Source organism: Parasteatoda tepidariorum, chromosome 11 (assembly GCF_982258835.1).
Source record: "Parasteatoda tepidariorum strain Cologne lab strain chromosome 11, Ptep-v5.0, whole genome shotgun sequence".
Classification (NCBI taxonomy): domain Eukaryota; kingdom Metazoa; phylum Arthropoda; class Arachnida; order Araneae; family Theridiidae; genus Parasteatoda; species Parasteatoda tepidariorum.
In genome coordinates, this window is record NC_141765.1 from 4,520,685 (window position 1) to 4,537,565 (window position 16,881).

General features: G+C 30.5%; 2 protein-coding genes across 5 annotated transcripts in view; one reads left to right on the plus strand and one right to left on the minus strand.

The window, feature by feature from the left end:
• Usp20-33 (Ubiquitin specific protease 20/33) overlaps positions 1-15,620 on the plus strand; it is a 129,324-nt gene extending 113,704 nt beyond the window's left edge. The window contains exons 17-20 of one of the 4 annotated variants that reach the window (XM_071187340.2): positions 174-270; positions 6,764-6,832; positions 6,904-7,165; positions 15,352-15,620. In XM_071187340.2, coding sequence (XP_071043441.1) covers positions 174-270; positions 6,764-6,832; positions 6,904-7,148 — 411 coding nt within the window. In that variant the 3' untranslated portion in view covers positions 7,149-7,165; positions 15,352-15,620. Of the gene's footprint in view, positions 1-173; positions 271-6,763; positions 6,833-6,903; positions 7,166-10,435; positions 12,198-13,178; positions 13,290-15,351 lie in introns of those variants that run through there. The other 3 variants (XM_071187343.2, XM_071187341.2, XM_071187344.2) reach the window with 3 other exon arrangements.
• LOC122271510 (uncharacterized) lies at positions 8,916-9,590 on the minus strand. The gene has a single exon (XM_043053079.2). The coding sequence runs from the start codon at positions 9,588-9,590 to the stop codon at positions 8,916-8,918; it is 675 nt and encodes a 224-aa protein (XP_042909013.2).
• Positions 15,621-16,881: the final 1,261 nt, after the last annotated feature.

The window sequence follows — 16,881 nt, forward strand, 5'->3', positions numbered from 1 at the left end:
GAGGTGGGAAAAAGTAGTAGCCAGCGATGGACAATACTTTGATTAATCTGTTCATTCATTTTGTTTTGAAATAAATGCTTTTTTGACCAGTAAAAAATGAACCGAACTAATTTGTACTCTCAATATATATATTTGTGTGTGTATGTATATATATTTCTTTTATTTCATTATAGATGAATGCAGAATTTCAACATATGGAAAATCCAGTTGTTTATGCAATCAGTATGAGTTGGTTTAAAACATGGGAAAATTTTGTTTGCAAAGATCAAGGTATTTTTTTTCCTCATATATATTTCAATTTATATACAGTTGATATTTTTATACAACCCTCATAGCTAACACACTGCATTTTTTTCCAATTATTTACAGTTAAAACAATATTTTGTATCCATTATAATGTTCAAACTGTATTAATTTGATAACCGTTGTGGAACAGCCGACCCAGTTTTCGGGTTTACAATTACTAATGTTCAACTACGTAGCCTTGTAATTTTAAACAGAATCCAGAAGACAAGGAAACTCCTGGATCAAATATTTGGCAAAATTTGGTTTCGTGGAGGACTTTTTGATGGAACTAACTTAGCCTGTAATTGCGTTACATGCAAAGGAAGACCACGAGAACCTCCCACATTTAGCCTGACGACAAGGAGACTCTAGCCCATCATCCGTCTACCACTTAGGATAATTCACATCAGCAATGTGGTCAATGCAAGCTGGATGTAAAATTCGTATCGACCAGCCATCGCTGGGATTCGAACCTGGTTCATCTCATTGGAAGGTGATTGCTCTGAAAGAATAGGCCCCTTCGTAAATTTAAGAAAAAATTACGAATTTTTAAAATTATTAATTTTTTCAAAAATCTTCTTAATGATGTATGTAGAAAGTTAGGCTTAAATAAATTCTTGAAAATCTAGTTTTTATTTAAAGTAAAAAATAAATTCAATTTGTATATTTTTAATGAATTTCAAACTTCTGGAAATTCTGATTATTTGAATTCATGCAGCCGAAGTAATGCTAGAGGCTTGTGATATAAATAAAAACTGTAATAAAATTTACCGAAGCCCTAAACTTAATAGAAAGTTTTTGGAGAATTTTTCTTTTTTAGATTGGAGAAATGTTGCGATTTTTTACAATATGATTATTAACAAAATTATAAGAAAAAGTTCAATTTGTATATTTTAAAAAATACTTAATACATTGAGAACTTAAAAAAAAAATATTTTAACCTTTCGTTTGTCTGCTTGTTTTTTCCTGTATTCTTCTCCACTAAGCGAACCATTTCTCCCCATATCTCGAACCAACTTACGATTATTAATTTTGAACCTTGTTAATGTTTTATTGAGTTATAGTTTATCAGATTTTAAATCATTTTGAATGAAAAAAAGATCACCTGTCAGCCTGTGATGTTTGTTCAAATTAATGAAAAAGTTTATAAAATAAAGTAATTTCTACTGTTGTGAATATACCGTATTTTTCGGCTGAAGAGCCGCGGCTCTATCGAAAAAAAAATTTTTTTCCTACATGCGGCGCTTCCGACGAAATATTTTTTTGTCAAGGTAAGTTATTTAAGATTAAATAATTTTCTGAGAGAAAGACTGTTAAAAAAAAATTAATGACGAAGTCGACGAAATATTCGCCCGTATCGCGATCTACTGCAGAACATCGCCAATTCTTAGCAAACTTTCAGCAGCAGCCTGTAAGAAAATAAATAAACGAAATAATAATTTTAAAAAAACATCGCATAAGGAGAAAATTTAAAAGGTATGCATCTTGTATCCACCCCTAGCTTAAGGAAAAATCGCAAGATATAAATCTATTTAACGCCTTGGCAATTGTAACAACGATATTGCGGTATTGCCAACAGAAAATGAAGAATAGGACCCTAAATCCGACACTCACGGGACTGACGAAATGCCGAACTTCGAATCTCTTTCGGAAATTCCAATATGGCCCCCAAATATTACTATAATTCTATTCCACTGTTAATTTCAGAAAAACCAATAAATTTAGTCAAGTTTTGATCGTAGATTATGATGGGGTGAATTTAAAACTGGCCCATCTTAAGAGAAATTTTGCTAATCAAAATAATAATCTATATAATATAATCAAGAAGAAATAATCAGAATCCTACGAAGAAGAAATAATCGTTTCTTCTTTGGAGCGAGATCATAGTTCTCGTTTTTTCTTTTAGATAACATTTTGTTTTAACAAAAGACACTTACCTCGCAAGAAAAGAAAAAAAAGCTAGCAGGGAACTACAAAAAACATTTTTTTGAACAACTAATGCTAAGAAACTAACAATGAATAATAGCAAAAGACAAGCTAAAAACTAATAACGATAAAAAAAACAAGCAAGCAACAATTAACAAGAAAAAATAAAAAGCGGCAAAATAAAAAAAATTAATGAATCGAATAAAAAACCGCAAAAGGAACAAATTCATTTTATTGTCCACATGGTAGTTTCAATGTCAACTGGGTGTGGCCAATTTATGGTCAAAGAGAGGAGGGAAATTTGGGGGCAAATCAGTAAAGCACAAGCACAGCTGTCAAGATTGATTGATCAGTTTTTTCCAACTTCCATTTCTTTATTTTGTTCATTGGAAATGCAGGTGTTTTTACTTCTCACTTTATTTTAAACTGCTTTAGAAACAGATGTTTCCTTTGATACAGATTTTTTTTTTCCTTCAAGCTTCTTTTTTATTTTTAAAAGATAAAATAAAGTAAGTTACTTCAACAGAATAAAATTTAAAATAAAAAGAAAATAGCTGATTTTTTTTGTCTTATCAATATAAATTTCTTGAAAAAAAAAACGAAAAAGATTAGATCAAATTAAGTGCCGAATTTTGGAATGCTGGATTAGGGGTCCCATACCCTTTTCTTTTCCCCATCCCCTTTAAAATATAACTGATTGATTCCTCCTAAACAGCTCCAATAGAAATGACACGTGGAGGAGGTGGGGTACACCTCTCTTTTAAACATTTTCTTCTCTCTTTCTAAGTTGAGTCACATTGGGTTATTTCCATTGAAGGAGAGGGCATCATTCTACCCACTAAAATTCCACCCTCAAAGATTGTGAAAGTGAAACTTATTTCCCTTTCGCTCATTCCTTCAGAATTTTTTTGGGGCCTGCTTAGTTATTTCTTATTCTTGTTATTATTAGTTATTTCGTTATTATTAGCTGTTTCATTATTATGTATTAGTTTTTCCTCAAATTCTTAACGGTAATAAATTTTAAAATCTTTCTTTTAATAAATTTTTATTTTATTTTTCTTATTACATTGTTTTACGGATTTCTGTAATCAGTTCAGCCTTAATTCAGCTACTGAACATATAAATATTTTTTTGCTGTTCTTCTGTTTTTTGGTGCGGTGCCAACTGGTAAGAACAACTTTATTTTATATAGTTTTGTTGTTTTCTTTCTTTTTGTTGCTGAAAGAGAAAACTTTTTTTGTTGCTTTTTTTTTTGCTGAAAAGAAATTTTTTATTATAATTTAGAAATTAAAACTTTACTTTATGAAATGCATAAAAAAATGTAATTTTTTATTATACAAATACTCTAAATGGTAATTTAAAGGTCTCTTCTAAATGGATGCTGATATTCGCGGCTTAGCACCATTGCGGCGCTTACTATAACTTTTTTTTAAAAAATTTCATTTTTATCGAGGTGCGGCGCTTGCGACGAAGCGGCGCTTTCGCCAAAAAATACGGTAATTAATTTTATATTTAAACTGAAAAAATAAGAAAGCTTTTGAACTGTTTTAGTTAAACTTTTTTTATACACGTTCTAAAGAAAAACAGACCAATTTTTAAAGTGAAGAAAGGGTTAACTTTGTGTTATATATCAATGAAGCTAAACAAGAAGAAAAGTGTCCAAATAACGTAAACAGTCATATTAATGACATGTCAGCTTGTGTGGCAATACATACTCATAAAGCAGATGTACTTATGTTAACAATGGTTACCATGTTCTAATATTATTATTTCTTTTGATCCCAGTATTCATATTTGAACAAGATAATAGTAACTTTTTACCTTTCTTAGACATTCTTACTAAGTGTAATTTTAATTTCTCTTTACTGTTTATAGAAAATTTTTTATGTTTTCACACCACTTATAACCTTTTAGCCTGGCCAGATTACAAAAGATTACTTTTCTAAGACTGCCATTTGCATGCTTGTATATTATTCTTAAATTTGTTCTGATTGTAATTTCATTTATAAAGAATTCCTTTGCCTTCATTAAAGCTATCACTGTTAACTATGTTCTTCTAATATTATTTATTTTATGTATAGAAAATCAGTCAAGCAATCTAATATTGTGCTGGGATCAGTCTATAAATTTTTAAAATGCTGAATAAATTAGAGGTGGACTCTAATTTACTATTGTGTTTTGGTTGTGTTTTTTGTATTAAGATGTTTTTTTCTCCTGTCTAGAAACTGAACTAATTAACTTTAAAAATCCTATTGCTGACGTTAAAAACTGGAGTGTTCATTAAATTTCTTGTCTGTAAGATCTTGTGTACATTAGACAAACTAAACATACCCTTGCACTTCGATTTTAAAGTATATGAAAGATATGTTTAAAATCTAGATTTTCCTTCGATCATCCTTCGCCTTACATAACTGAAATTCTAATCATTGGTTCAAGTTTTCGTTTGTTATTATACAACACTGTTCCTTAGGCATGGGACCTAACCTAGACTTCTGAGGATATCATATTTTGAAAAATTCAGTTAATGGAGTTAAGGACCTTTCTAATGTTGCATTCTTTTAATTTTGTGACATCTGAGGGTCTTACCCTATCCCAACCACACCTTTTTCCTTTCTCCCTTCTTTGGTTCGATTACCTTGTTCAAGCTTGTTCTCTTTACTTGATTGATCAATCCCCTCTTTTTTTTTTTACTTGTCCTAACTTTTTTGTGATATTCTTCATCTCTTTGTCTTGCTCTTTAATTTTTGTTTTAACACTGAGTAAGGTTCATAATTATAGAACCAAAACCATAACATATCTGTTTATGTGGCATTATGTAAACTTGTTTCACATTGTTTAGTTTTATTCAGGTCAGTTTTATTTACTATTTTCTCTGTGGCAATGTTTAAAAGCTGGAAAGAAAAGTAATTCAAATATAATTTTATTTAAAGGTTTTAAAAAAATTGCAAAATTAAATGTTAATTTTATGTATTCGAAGGCCTATTCCAAGGCTTTTCTTTATTTAAATAATGGTTAAAAATTAAAGAAAAATTAAAAAATTCTCTCCCAGCTTATTAAACTGCTAAATGTTAATAATCCTATTAATTTGTTTCAGTTTATGCACAATTTTATAAACATGTTATTTAAAAATTTTTATGCAACTTAATTATAATATTTGGTATTCTTTCGGAATATTTACAAAAATTCATGTGAGTGTAACTGTATTTTAAAGCTGACAGATTCCTTTATTAAAGTTAACTGCAAAAAACTTTTCAATAGAACACCATGTAAAATTTTCAAAAATCACTTTTTCTCCATACTTTTAAAATATGCAGTTTTGAAAGTATTGTCTTAAAATTATAAGTTGAAACTTGTGTAGTGAAAAAGTTTTTTTAAAAAAAACTCCACGCTTTTTCTATTAGCCTATCTTCTAACAGTTAATATTGTGAAATATTTCAGGAAATGGTAGTAAACTAAAGTGAAAAATTAATCATTTATATTGAGTTTTTGAAACATTTCACTAACTCTTATTGATTTCATGCCTTTTTATTTTATATGTGTTCTACAACTATTTATTGGTAGTGGTTGTCATATTTCTTTTAAATTCAATTCATTAAGCCAAAAATAGTATATTAGTGTGTGACTGCTACCACTTTAAAAAAAATCTTTGTAGTTGTTATATAAATTCAGAAGCAATTAAAGGATATGCATTAGTATGGCTATAGTTGAAATAACCTTTTTTAAACTTTTAATACCTTTTCCTCGAAACAGCATTTTTCAAACACGATAACATCATAAAATGTTCACCTGATTCACTTAAAATTTTAACAGCAATTCTGTTCATATTTATTTTATAACATTTTTGGTTTGCAATTAATCGAATGAAAAACTCAATCTTCCTTTTTAGTTCAATTTTTTTATTTAAATAAACAAAATTTATAAATGTAATTAAAAAATTCTATGTGTGATTTGAACTGCATTTGTTATATACTCACTGTTAAAATTTTTAATACACTGTGTAAAAATTAATAGAGTTGTGATGTCTGTGTAAAGCTTAGTTCTGAGAAAATGTAATTTTAAGTTTGTGACTTTTTATTTTATCCATAAATTCAACAACCTCTGTAGCTTTCCACTTTTCAAGAGTTTCATCTTATGGTTTTAGGATAATTTTTTCCAATGTCTATGCAATTGAAATAAGTGATAATAAATAAAAATAATAATTCTTTATTTTTTGAATGTTTAACATTTTGTAATTTATATACAGTTTTAATGTAAGAAACATTTATGAGTAATTGATGATATGTGGATATGATTTGAATGTGGATATGATTTCCACAATTTTCATGAGTAAAAATTTGGGGAACATTTTTCCCCCACAAAGTGTTAAGACATGGGGAAAGTTCCTGTATTAATTACTGATTGTTTTAACCAAGAAAAATTTAACTAGCAGCCTGACTTTTCTGTAAGATGTATAATTAAAGTCAGGAATTTCACTAAATTTTCTTTAATTTTTATACATGTGTATTTTTCATGACATACATTTATTTTGCAAAAGGAAATCTTTATATTTTAGAACAACCTGGACCAATAGATAATAGCTCAATTTGCTATGTGAAAAACAACCAAGCTATCCTTAAACTTGGTAAGTTATAATGCATTCTTAATTTTTAGTTTACTTATTGTTTCATGATATTAAAATATTTTATTTTTTAGGTTCAGACTATTGCTCTGTTTCCAAAGAAATGTATTTATATTTACAAAACATTTATGGTGGTGGCCCAGATATAACTTTGCAACCAAACAGTAGGCTCTCTTCACGCCAAGTCTCTTCATCTTCAAGTGTCACCTCAAAACCTTCTCAATCTACTATTCAGAGTGCTCAAGTGCATGCAAGCACTATCAGTGCTAATGTTTCTAGTCATTCTCAAACTTCATCGAGTGTTGAACTTCTAATTTGAATATCATAATAATGAAGGTAAATCCATTTTTTACTGTAATTTTGAGTATCCATATTTTTTAAGAAATTTGCCTCTTAAATATTGTTGATATAATAAATTGGTGAATCATTATATTTTTCATTTCCTTAGCAGAGCTTTCTGCTCTTTCATCAAACACATTCAACTGCTGCCTCCACAAATATGTCTTCTATTATTATAAATTTCATATGGACAAATTCAGGTTTTTTTACCTTTTACTTGAGGTAATTGTAAAATGGTTTTCAATATTTTGTTTGCAATTTTACATAACATACTAGAAGAGTTTTTTTGACTCAAACTTGTTAAAGAATCTTCAGTAACATATTCCTTAATAAATAACAAAAGACTTAAGTGGAATTGTGATATGCAATTTGAAAAAATCATTATTTTTTTTATAGATCTTGTGTTAGTAACAACTACTTTCAAGGTATAATATTTCTAAAAAATAGATTGTTTTTTTTTCGCATTCTACTTATTTAAACTTTTGGTTTGATCAGGAAAATATTAATTATTTAGTGAATCTCACTAAAATCTACTAAATATATATTAAGGTGCAGCACTTTTAAGCAATAATTAGTTTCACAATTCTTCGTCCTGATGGCTGGACGTTTGATTGGATTGCAGTTTTTCTGATCATATATATATTCTGGTCTGGAATATATTTTTATGTAATGTGTCTGGCCATTTCAGAACCGTAAATGTCCACACGTCATTGGGAGGTTTAGGAACGCAGTGTGAAGTCCAGGTGATTGCATTCTTTTCTCCAAACTGAATTTTGATAGCATAATTTGCAACATAGAATTTCGATAGCATAATGTTGCTCTAGTGAAACATTCACAACGTACCCAAATTTTGCTGGTTAAAAAAAAAAGTATTTATTATTTTTATTCTCTTGTAAAAACTCACCTTAAAAACTCTCACTTGCCCTCAAAAACTTTAAATTTTCTCACCGTAATCAACCGCCTGTGGAAACTGACCTGCAATTTTTCACATTGTTTTTAAATGAATGTTTTTATATGCCTACATCCACTAAATCACTTTATTAAATTGTACGATTACTAGTGGTCTATACTATTATTTGAAATTGTCCTGAATTTGGTGATGTTAATTTTGTAAGAAAAGGACTAAAATATGAAATCTCATCAACTTTCAATTGCCAAATTTGTTAATTTTTTATGCATCATGCGATTTTACATTATTTTGATGAATATGTTAAAAAAAATTCTACATTGAGCACTTAGTACAATTTTTTATATTTGGCAATATATTCTCTGTTTGGTAATAAATTTTATTAATCATTGTACATACTGTAATTTCGCAGAGATACACTGCGACTTTTATGATTTAAAACATTAATTTTTGGTATATGCGATGTATCTAATAGAGTGGCCTATCCTAAGGCTTCATTTTAACTATTTGAATTCAAAATTCTATTTTGTTGAATTGATTCTCTGAAATTTCATTATTATCCTTTCCCTTTTTATCTTTTGCATTAATCTATTTTTATAATTTATGTTGATTAATAATTTAAACAATGAACAATGCAGGTGAAAAACAGTTTGTAAAAATGACGACAAATTTCCCTCCCTCAACCACCCCACAAATAGTCTCTAAAAAAGGATAGACAATCCCCTTTCTTCTGTTGCAGGTGTAAAAAAAATATGCTAGTCATTCTCTAACGGGAATGAGTGGGGTGAAATACTATCTTGAAGGTTAAGTTTATCCCCACTTTCAACTGAGAGTTTTTTTTTAAATTACGCCCGCCATCGTTTTCTCAGATGTAAGGCGTCTTGCAGTCCAATACAACACTGAAGTAGCTCCAGAAGGTGAGAGGGCACAAAAGTCATCACAGGAACGAATGTCAAGAAGAGAGGGGCAATCAAATAAATGCTCCCCAGTCATAGGCGAAGTGTTACAGAGCACACAAAGAGGTGAGTTGACCAAGTTAATTTTAAATAAATGGGCCTGCAAGTAGTCATGTCCAGTAATTAATCTAAGGCAAGCAACTCCCTCAACTCTGGGAAGGAGGGAAAGGTGAGAGCGCTGTTGGTCATCAAGAAGGCTAGTCCAGGATTTTCCATCAGCTAAGTCCCTAAGAGCAGATATTGTTCTGTGCCTGCATTTGCTCTTAAGAAGCCGCCTTGCATTTCTAAGGGTAACTGGATGAGAAGATGGATGCAGTGCTGAAGCCTCTCTTGCCAACATGTCAGCCCGTTCATTTCCGTAAATGCCACAGTGGCCAGGGATCCACTGGAGGACTACCTCTCTTCCAGAACAAAGAAGAGAGTCAATGCGTTGTTTACACTTAAATTCGAGTTCAGAGGGATATAAATTATATTCAGAAATGGTCTGAATAGCAGCCTGAGAATCGACAAAGATAACAATGTTTTGTTCAGATGGTTCACCAATAGCTGTAATAGCCATAAGGATTGCAAACACTTCTCCATCAAAATTATCTGCTCAAGTGTCAAGAGGTTCTCTGAGGCAGAAATATTTGGAGTAAGCACCGGCTCCAGCTCTATCAGTTAAAAAAGTGGCGGATCCATCAGTAAAACCCTGCAGCCATTGCTCGTAAGGGTATCTCTCGTGTATAGTGGCCAGAGGGATAGGATACAACTCGGTCTGGTGGAAGTCCGATTTCCGAACAGGCAGTACCAAGTCGAATCTGGCAGTGGCATATCTCAGAAGGCCCGTAAAAACAGGTGGCCAATAGATGCAAAATTTGGAGTTGGAGACTTAATGTTGAGATTTAAGTCTAGTTTGAGGAAGATTGTAGTATGGCCAGAAGTGCTCCTTTCTCAACAATCTTTCACCAAGAGAAAGGACAGCATAAGGTCGTTTGTCAGATAAATTATAAATTTCTGTCTGTAGCTGCATGGCAGAAATAGGGGTTGAGATCGCAGAACCAGTGATGAGCCTTAGTGCTTTGTTTTGAACCAAATCGAGTTTTGATAACGCACTGTCCGAGGCAGTAACAAGGATTTCTGAACCATAGTCAAATACTGGTTTAATGTACAAAGTAAAAGTGGAAGCAAGGACACTTTGGGATGAACCCCACTTTATTCCAGCGAGACGTTTCAATAGACCAAGGCGATTTGTCACGCTATCTGCCACTTGATTTATGTATTTAGTCCAGGTCAGTCTGGTATCAAGAGTTATGCCCAAGTAGGTAGCACAATCGATCCGACCCAGAGTACTATTTTTGTATACCAAGTTAACATTAAACTTTTTGGTACTAAGGGTAAAAAGTTCAAAATTTGTCTTTTCAGGATTAACCTTGAATTCGTTGTCCAGGGTCCAGGTTGTCAGAGCCTCTAAAGTCAAATTGAGTGTTTTCTCCAGCATAGAGATATCAGAGCCAGTAGACCAAATAACAAGGTCATCGGCATACAACAATGATTCAGTCTCTGGAACAGCATTTTTAATGTAGCTCAAAAGGTCATTTACCATAACATTAAAGAGGACAGGACTTAAAACTGAGCCCTGTGGAAGGCCTTGCATGGTTTGCCCATACCCTGATTGAGAATTGCCATATTTAATGTTCAAGAATCTCTGTGAAAGAAAATCACTAATCCACTTAAAAAGATTTCCATACACTTTCTTATGAAGCAACTTCCTAAGAAGCAATTTTCTCCAAACTCTGTCAAACGCCGATTTAAAATCAACGAAGAAGCAAGTGTACTTTGCTTCCTCTGGAAGCCGTCCTTAATATGCTGTGAAAGTCTGACGATTTGTTCGGTTGTATTGTATCCACGTCTAAAACCAGCCTGTCTCTCAGAGATATGGCCACCATAGTCCAAAAAAAAACTGAAGCCGATCAACGACCATTCTTTCAGTTAGCTTACTTAGGATACAGGTCAAGGAAATTGGTCTAAAATTTTGGATGTCCGTCGGGTCTTTTCCATGTTTCAAAATAGGTATAACGTCTGCCTTTCTCCAGAGGCTCGGGAAAGTGCCACCCCAAGTTTTGTTTATTAAATTAAGGATTGTTTGTTTAGCTTTAACGCCAAGTTCCAAAATAAATTCAGAGAGGATGCCATCAGGACCAGCACTCTTTCCTCTCTTCAAGCAACAGATTCCTCTCTGAAATTCCTTAACAGTGAAAGGTGAGGAGAAAAGGCAGTTTCATTCTGGGTTATCACCAGAGGGATTTATTTCACCCCTCTTAATCCTAGTCATCGGGTAAAAATTACTAATCTTGCGATAAAGTTTCAAAAACGCTTTGGCAATATCTTGGTTTGAGGTTAAAGTTCTATTGCCAACCTTCAAAGGTTGTTTGCAAGGTTGTGTGCGCTTTCCATTTAAAGCAGATAGAAATCTAAAAGCTTTTGGTCCATCTTTTCGATAGTTCATATTTTCCAAAAACTTGCTAAAAGAAGAGCGTTTTGAATTTAAAATCTTTCTTTAAAATGGCCTGGCTTTTTCTTAAGGAGATACAATCCTCTAGGAGGCCAGTGGATTCTGCCCTAGCTCTTGCATGGTCTTTTTCTTCCTTGTGCGCCTGAAGTTTATCATTCCAGAAAGGTTTTGCATTTTTAATGTGACCCCTGGACACAAGCATTGGCACATTGCAAGATTGTGATCACGATCCGATCAAGGGCGTGTCATTATTTTTATGTAAAGGGCAGTTTCCCAAAAGTGAATCTGTTAATTCTGCATACTTCTTCCAGTTAGCCTTGCTCAAGTTCCATCGAGTAATTCTGAATTCTTTAGTCAGTCTTGGCTCTGAGAAAATCACAGAAAGGATCTTATGACCAGCACCACCAAGAGCCATGATAAGGTCGTGTTAACTTTATTATTTACGATAACTAAATTTTATTTTTTTTATTATTTTCTTTTTAATGGCGGGCACTTGGAACTATTGTCCATTGGCCACAGAGAGTTCCAGAACTGCTAACTCTCTTTTCGTTACCCAGTGGGCACCTGTGGCAAAGCCACGGCAGTGGAGCAGCATCGCCCATGTCATACTACCTCAACCCGTTTATAGGGCAGGTCACATTCACACACAAAGGAAAAAGTACATAGAACACAGATAGAGAGAAAGAAACATCCATGCCTTGTCCGGGATTTGAACCCAGAACCTTTCTGATGCAAGGACAGTTCCGTGCCCCTTACACAGGCCGGTCGGCGATTACTAAATTTCAAAATTTACAACTTTGAAATTTAGAGATATTTTCTTAAAATGAACACACGGATTAAAGAGGAATGTTTGAACTGCTTTATTTATTGTATATTTAACATTTATTTTATTAATTTTTAGTTGTTTAATCATTTGATTTACTTATATAACTGGGATATTATAAATTATTATATAAGAAACAATACGTTTTTGATCATTTTATGCTTTAATTTTGCACAAAACGAGAGTATTTGCATATTTTTTATATCTTTATTCTTTAAAAATTATTTTGAATGTTTTAGGTTTGATAGGTTATAATTTTAGAAATTTAAAATTAGTAAAAAGAAACGAAATGCTTTCATGATTGTTTTGTGTAGTTCAATTTTTCACAAAACAAGTTTTGCTCTATTTAATTTAATTATTCTTAATATTTTTTTGAATTATTGTAAGGATTTTTAGCTGTTTAATTATTTGATTTAATAATAGTTTAGTATTTCAAATCAAATTCTGATAAAGCGAAGTGATGTGATTGCAGTTGTTCTATATGGTAAAATTTTTTGCCTAATAAGATTCTTTTCATCAATTTATTGTATTTTGATTTTACTTTTATTATATTTCGGTTCTTAATCACTTGGTTTACATAAAATTCTAGTATTTTAAATTAGTATTTATTAATGTAATGCTTTTGTGATTGTATTGCGTTTGAATTGTACACAATTGTACACCCTACAATTTAGCATACATTTGAAAAGTTATGATGAAAATGATCAAAATACGTAATTTCTGATTTCAAGTAAAATTGTATATTAATCTATTATATGCTTAATAATTATTTTAATTACTCTTCAAACGTTTAATCATTTATTTTCTATATAACTTGTAATTTGTAACAGGTGTGTTAACTCTGCAATCAATCACACAGTGAAGTTATGTTTCGGCGTATTCGATGATGTGGCCTTTCTGATGAAAATCTTTTCATTTTTAGTCAACTTTTAAAAATGCGGCATATCTCCGCGAAATTGCAGTTTATTTATATGTTATGTGTATAAATCTTTTTTTTGGTTTATAATTCAAATATGTATTTAATGAATATTGTATTTTTTACAAACGAAGCATAGTCTATTTTACTACTAGAAAAATAACCGCTTCATGTGTGATTGAAAAACAAGTTATGATGACTGCGTAATTACTACTACCATCTAAAAATGATAAGATATGAAAGATGAAAAATAGATCTAAATTGGGGTATTGCTGTGTGTACATGCAATAGTATTGTCTTGATATCGTTGCCAATAATGAATCACACACAGACTATTGCTAATAATACATTAGTGAAGTTCTAGTATGGTGTAACTATCAAATATATAATAGGTATTTTGTTTCCAATTTGTTTAATACTAGTACCTATTGATTTAGTATGCTTTTTTATCTTGTTATTTTGCCAAAACTGCTCCTTTTCTCCAGTATATCAAAAAAACAGGAAAAATATTACTCGGTTTTCCCACCATTTTAAACTAGGCAATATGCAGAAAGTCTAGTCACGCTTCTGGTAGAGGGCAAGGTGAGGGGATTTTTTCTCTCCCTGTTTGTCAAGAGAAAACTACAATGGTAGTTCTTAACCTTGAAGATCTTTTGGGTGGGGAAGGGACATTTTTTAAAATTTTCTCCTGTGTATATAGAAGAATCAATGTTTTTCAATTAGCTACTGTCAATCAAACGTATAGGAGAAGCATGCTGATTTCATTCCTCTTTGTTTTTAGAGGGAGAAATACATTAGACATACTTATCAGTGTGCAGAAGATGAAATCCGTTTTTTAGAAATGACCTAGCTCGGTTTCCCCAATATTTTTTATCTAGAACTATTTTTATCTGAGTAGATGGAAAAGTGGGGGGTGGATTATTTTTTTCCATTTCAATCATACTTAAAGGAGCGACAGACTTAAACAAAATAGAGTAAACCCATAATCTCAATTAAAAAACTTTCTGTCAGTAAATTATTGACTCTTGTTACTAATTTCAATGCTTTTGCCACCACCTAATTCTGACGAAATTTGTTTGAAAATCACTGAATTTATTAAAAGTGTTTTGATTTTTATTTCATAAAGTATTAAAATCATTTTCAAAATAGCTAAACTCTTGAAAGGATGTGTATTAACTAAACCAAAATTTAACAAGCTGTGCCAAGATCTTATGCTTAGAATCCGTGATGGCACCTAAAGTTGATAATACAGGTAATCACCAGTTTGTAAATTGAATGCCAAAAAACAATGCTTTTCACCCATTGGAAAAAACCAACCACTTTCTGTTCAATTCTCTAAGCCTGAAAGTCAAATGTATTGACGTAATTGGGGGTAAAGTGCAGTTACACAAAGCAGAGAAGGAAATTCTTCTCAAATCAGTTTCTGTTCAGTTAGAATGGTGAAATTGTGACTTTTTTAAAAAAAATTAATTTTATTTTTGAAAGTGAAATAAGCATCTCATAAACGAAATCAGATAAAGCGAATGATTTTATTTTTCGCTTTGATTTACGAAAGGAAATATCGGCAAACAGAAGGTGGTATGAAAATAATGAGAAAAATTCATTGCTTTGCTTTCCAATATAAATAATGTAAAATAAGTAAAGGGAAAATACAAATTTTTAATTAAAAACTAAAACTGCTAAAATGTGGTTATTTTTTTTTTTTCAATATTAAAGTAAGAATATAGTTAAGCTGTATTGAATCATTTTTAAGCGATCCAAAAAAACTGGAAAATTCAAGCATCCAAGATAGCAAATGGTCTCCAGTCTTTCAAATTATAGGTTCCTTACTGCATTTAAAATTTTGGAGATGTATGTTTTAGAGCAGTCATCATTATTTATTTCTTCATTCTTTTACATAATATATATATATATATATGTCTTATATATAAAAAAATCTGATCCTTTGCTTTCATTTTAAATTTAGTAATAAGTTTATTCTATTGAAACTTAATTGCTTCACCTTAAAGTAATTACAGTAAGCTTATTTTGTAATCTCAACTAATTTTTCTTTTAAAATAAGGTTATATATAATTTTCTCTTTTCAGACTATCAATATTGTTTGAACTATTTTGTGTTAAATTGAAAAGAAGTCATGTAATCTCTTGCAGAAAACCATGCAGACAATTGTGAGAAAAAAATTGAAATATTCTCCATAATTTTGTATGAAGACTTTAACTGTAGGATGTGTTCATCTAAAGCTACTTAGTCAATTCTTGTTTTTACATGCTTATTTATATTTAATACTTGAATTATGCTAAAATTTTCTGATTATCACTCCTTTTTGATATCATTGACTTCAGTAAAAATCACCCAATCTTACTGAGTTGTCTGAAATTATTAAAAACTATCAGAAACTACTAAATATTCAGAAACTACTAAAAAATATTATTATTTTTTTTATAAAGAAGCTATTTACTTTTGAAACTGGATTAGTTTATTACACATTATTCATAATCTTACAAAAATTTATGTTTTTATTTTTCTCTAATCAGTTATATATTTTTATTTATTCTATTTTATTAAAAACTTCTATTTCATTAATGAATTTAAGCTATTATGAAATGCTTAATAGACAGCTCAACATTTGAAAAAATTTGTTTTGTATTTGTAATTATATTGCAATCCAGTTGCAATAGTTTAGTATGAGCTGGTTTTCCTGAATAAAATTATTGACAAAGATTTTGTACTATTCTACTACCACTAACAATATTTTTTAGGTACTTAGTTGGTTACAAAATTAGACAGGATATTCTTAGAATAAAAAGAGAAAAACAATTTTTTTTAAATATCATTTTCAAATAATATTTCACATTTTACGAAAAAAGTGTAAGAATTAAGTACCAGCAACTAAATTTTCAATAAATTGTTACACCCAGATTTGTTAGTTACTGATTTTTTGGTATGTACAGTAATAAAACATTGATGTTACCTAAACTTGAATTATATTTCTCTATATTGATCTGGTAAAAAAAGCAAAGGAAATATCAAATTTTATATGCCATTTGATGCAGTTACTGCTAAGTTTTATTAATAGTTGACACTAATTGAACATTTCATAAAATCATGAAGAATTCAAATTCCTCTTCAGGAAAAGGTTGCTTTGCCTAAAAATTGAGACTGATTAAACTTGCATTATTTTATTATTTTTCTTACAGATAAGTTTTGTGAATCTCAAAATACTGTGAATGATAAAGAGATAAAAGAATATTAAGATGTATTATAAATTGCAATTTCAGAAGTGTTTGAAACATTGAAGTAGTAAATCATTTTTTGTAGTCATTTTCATAAAATGATTTGCTTCAGACGTTTTTTAAATTGATTTTATACACCCTATTTAAAATATGATTTTTTTTAACGTTATTATAGCATTACATTATTATTGAACATTATTATAGTATAGCATTGTATAAAATAATCATCATTCAAAATGAATTTTTTTTCGAAATTTTATTTTGCAGCATCCTTAAAGTTTTTTTATTGAAGTTGCATTTTGCAAAATGAATATTTTAAATAAATTGAACTGCTTCTCATTGCTTTCATCATTTCTTATACTATAAATAAGATTACTTATCAAT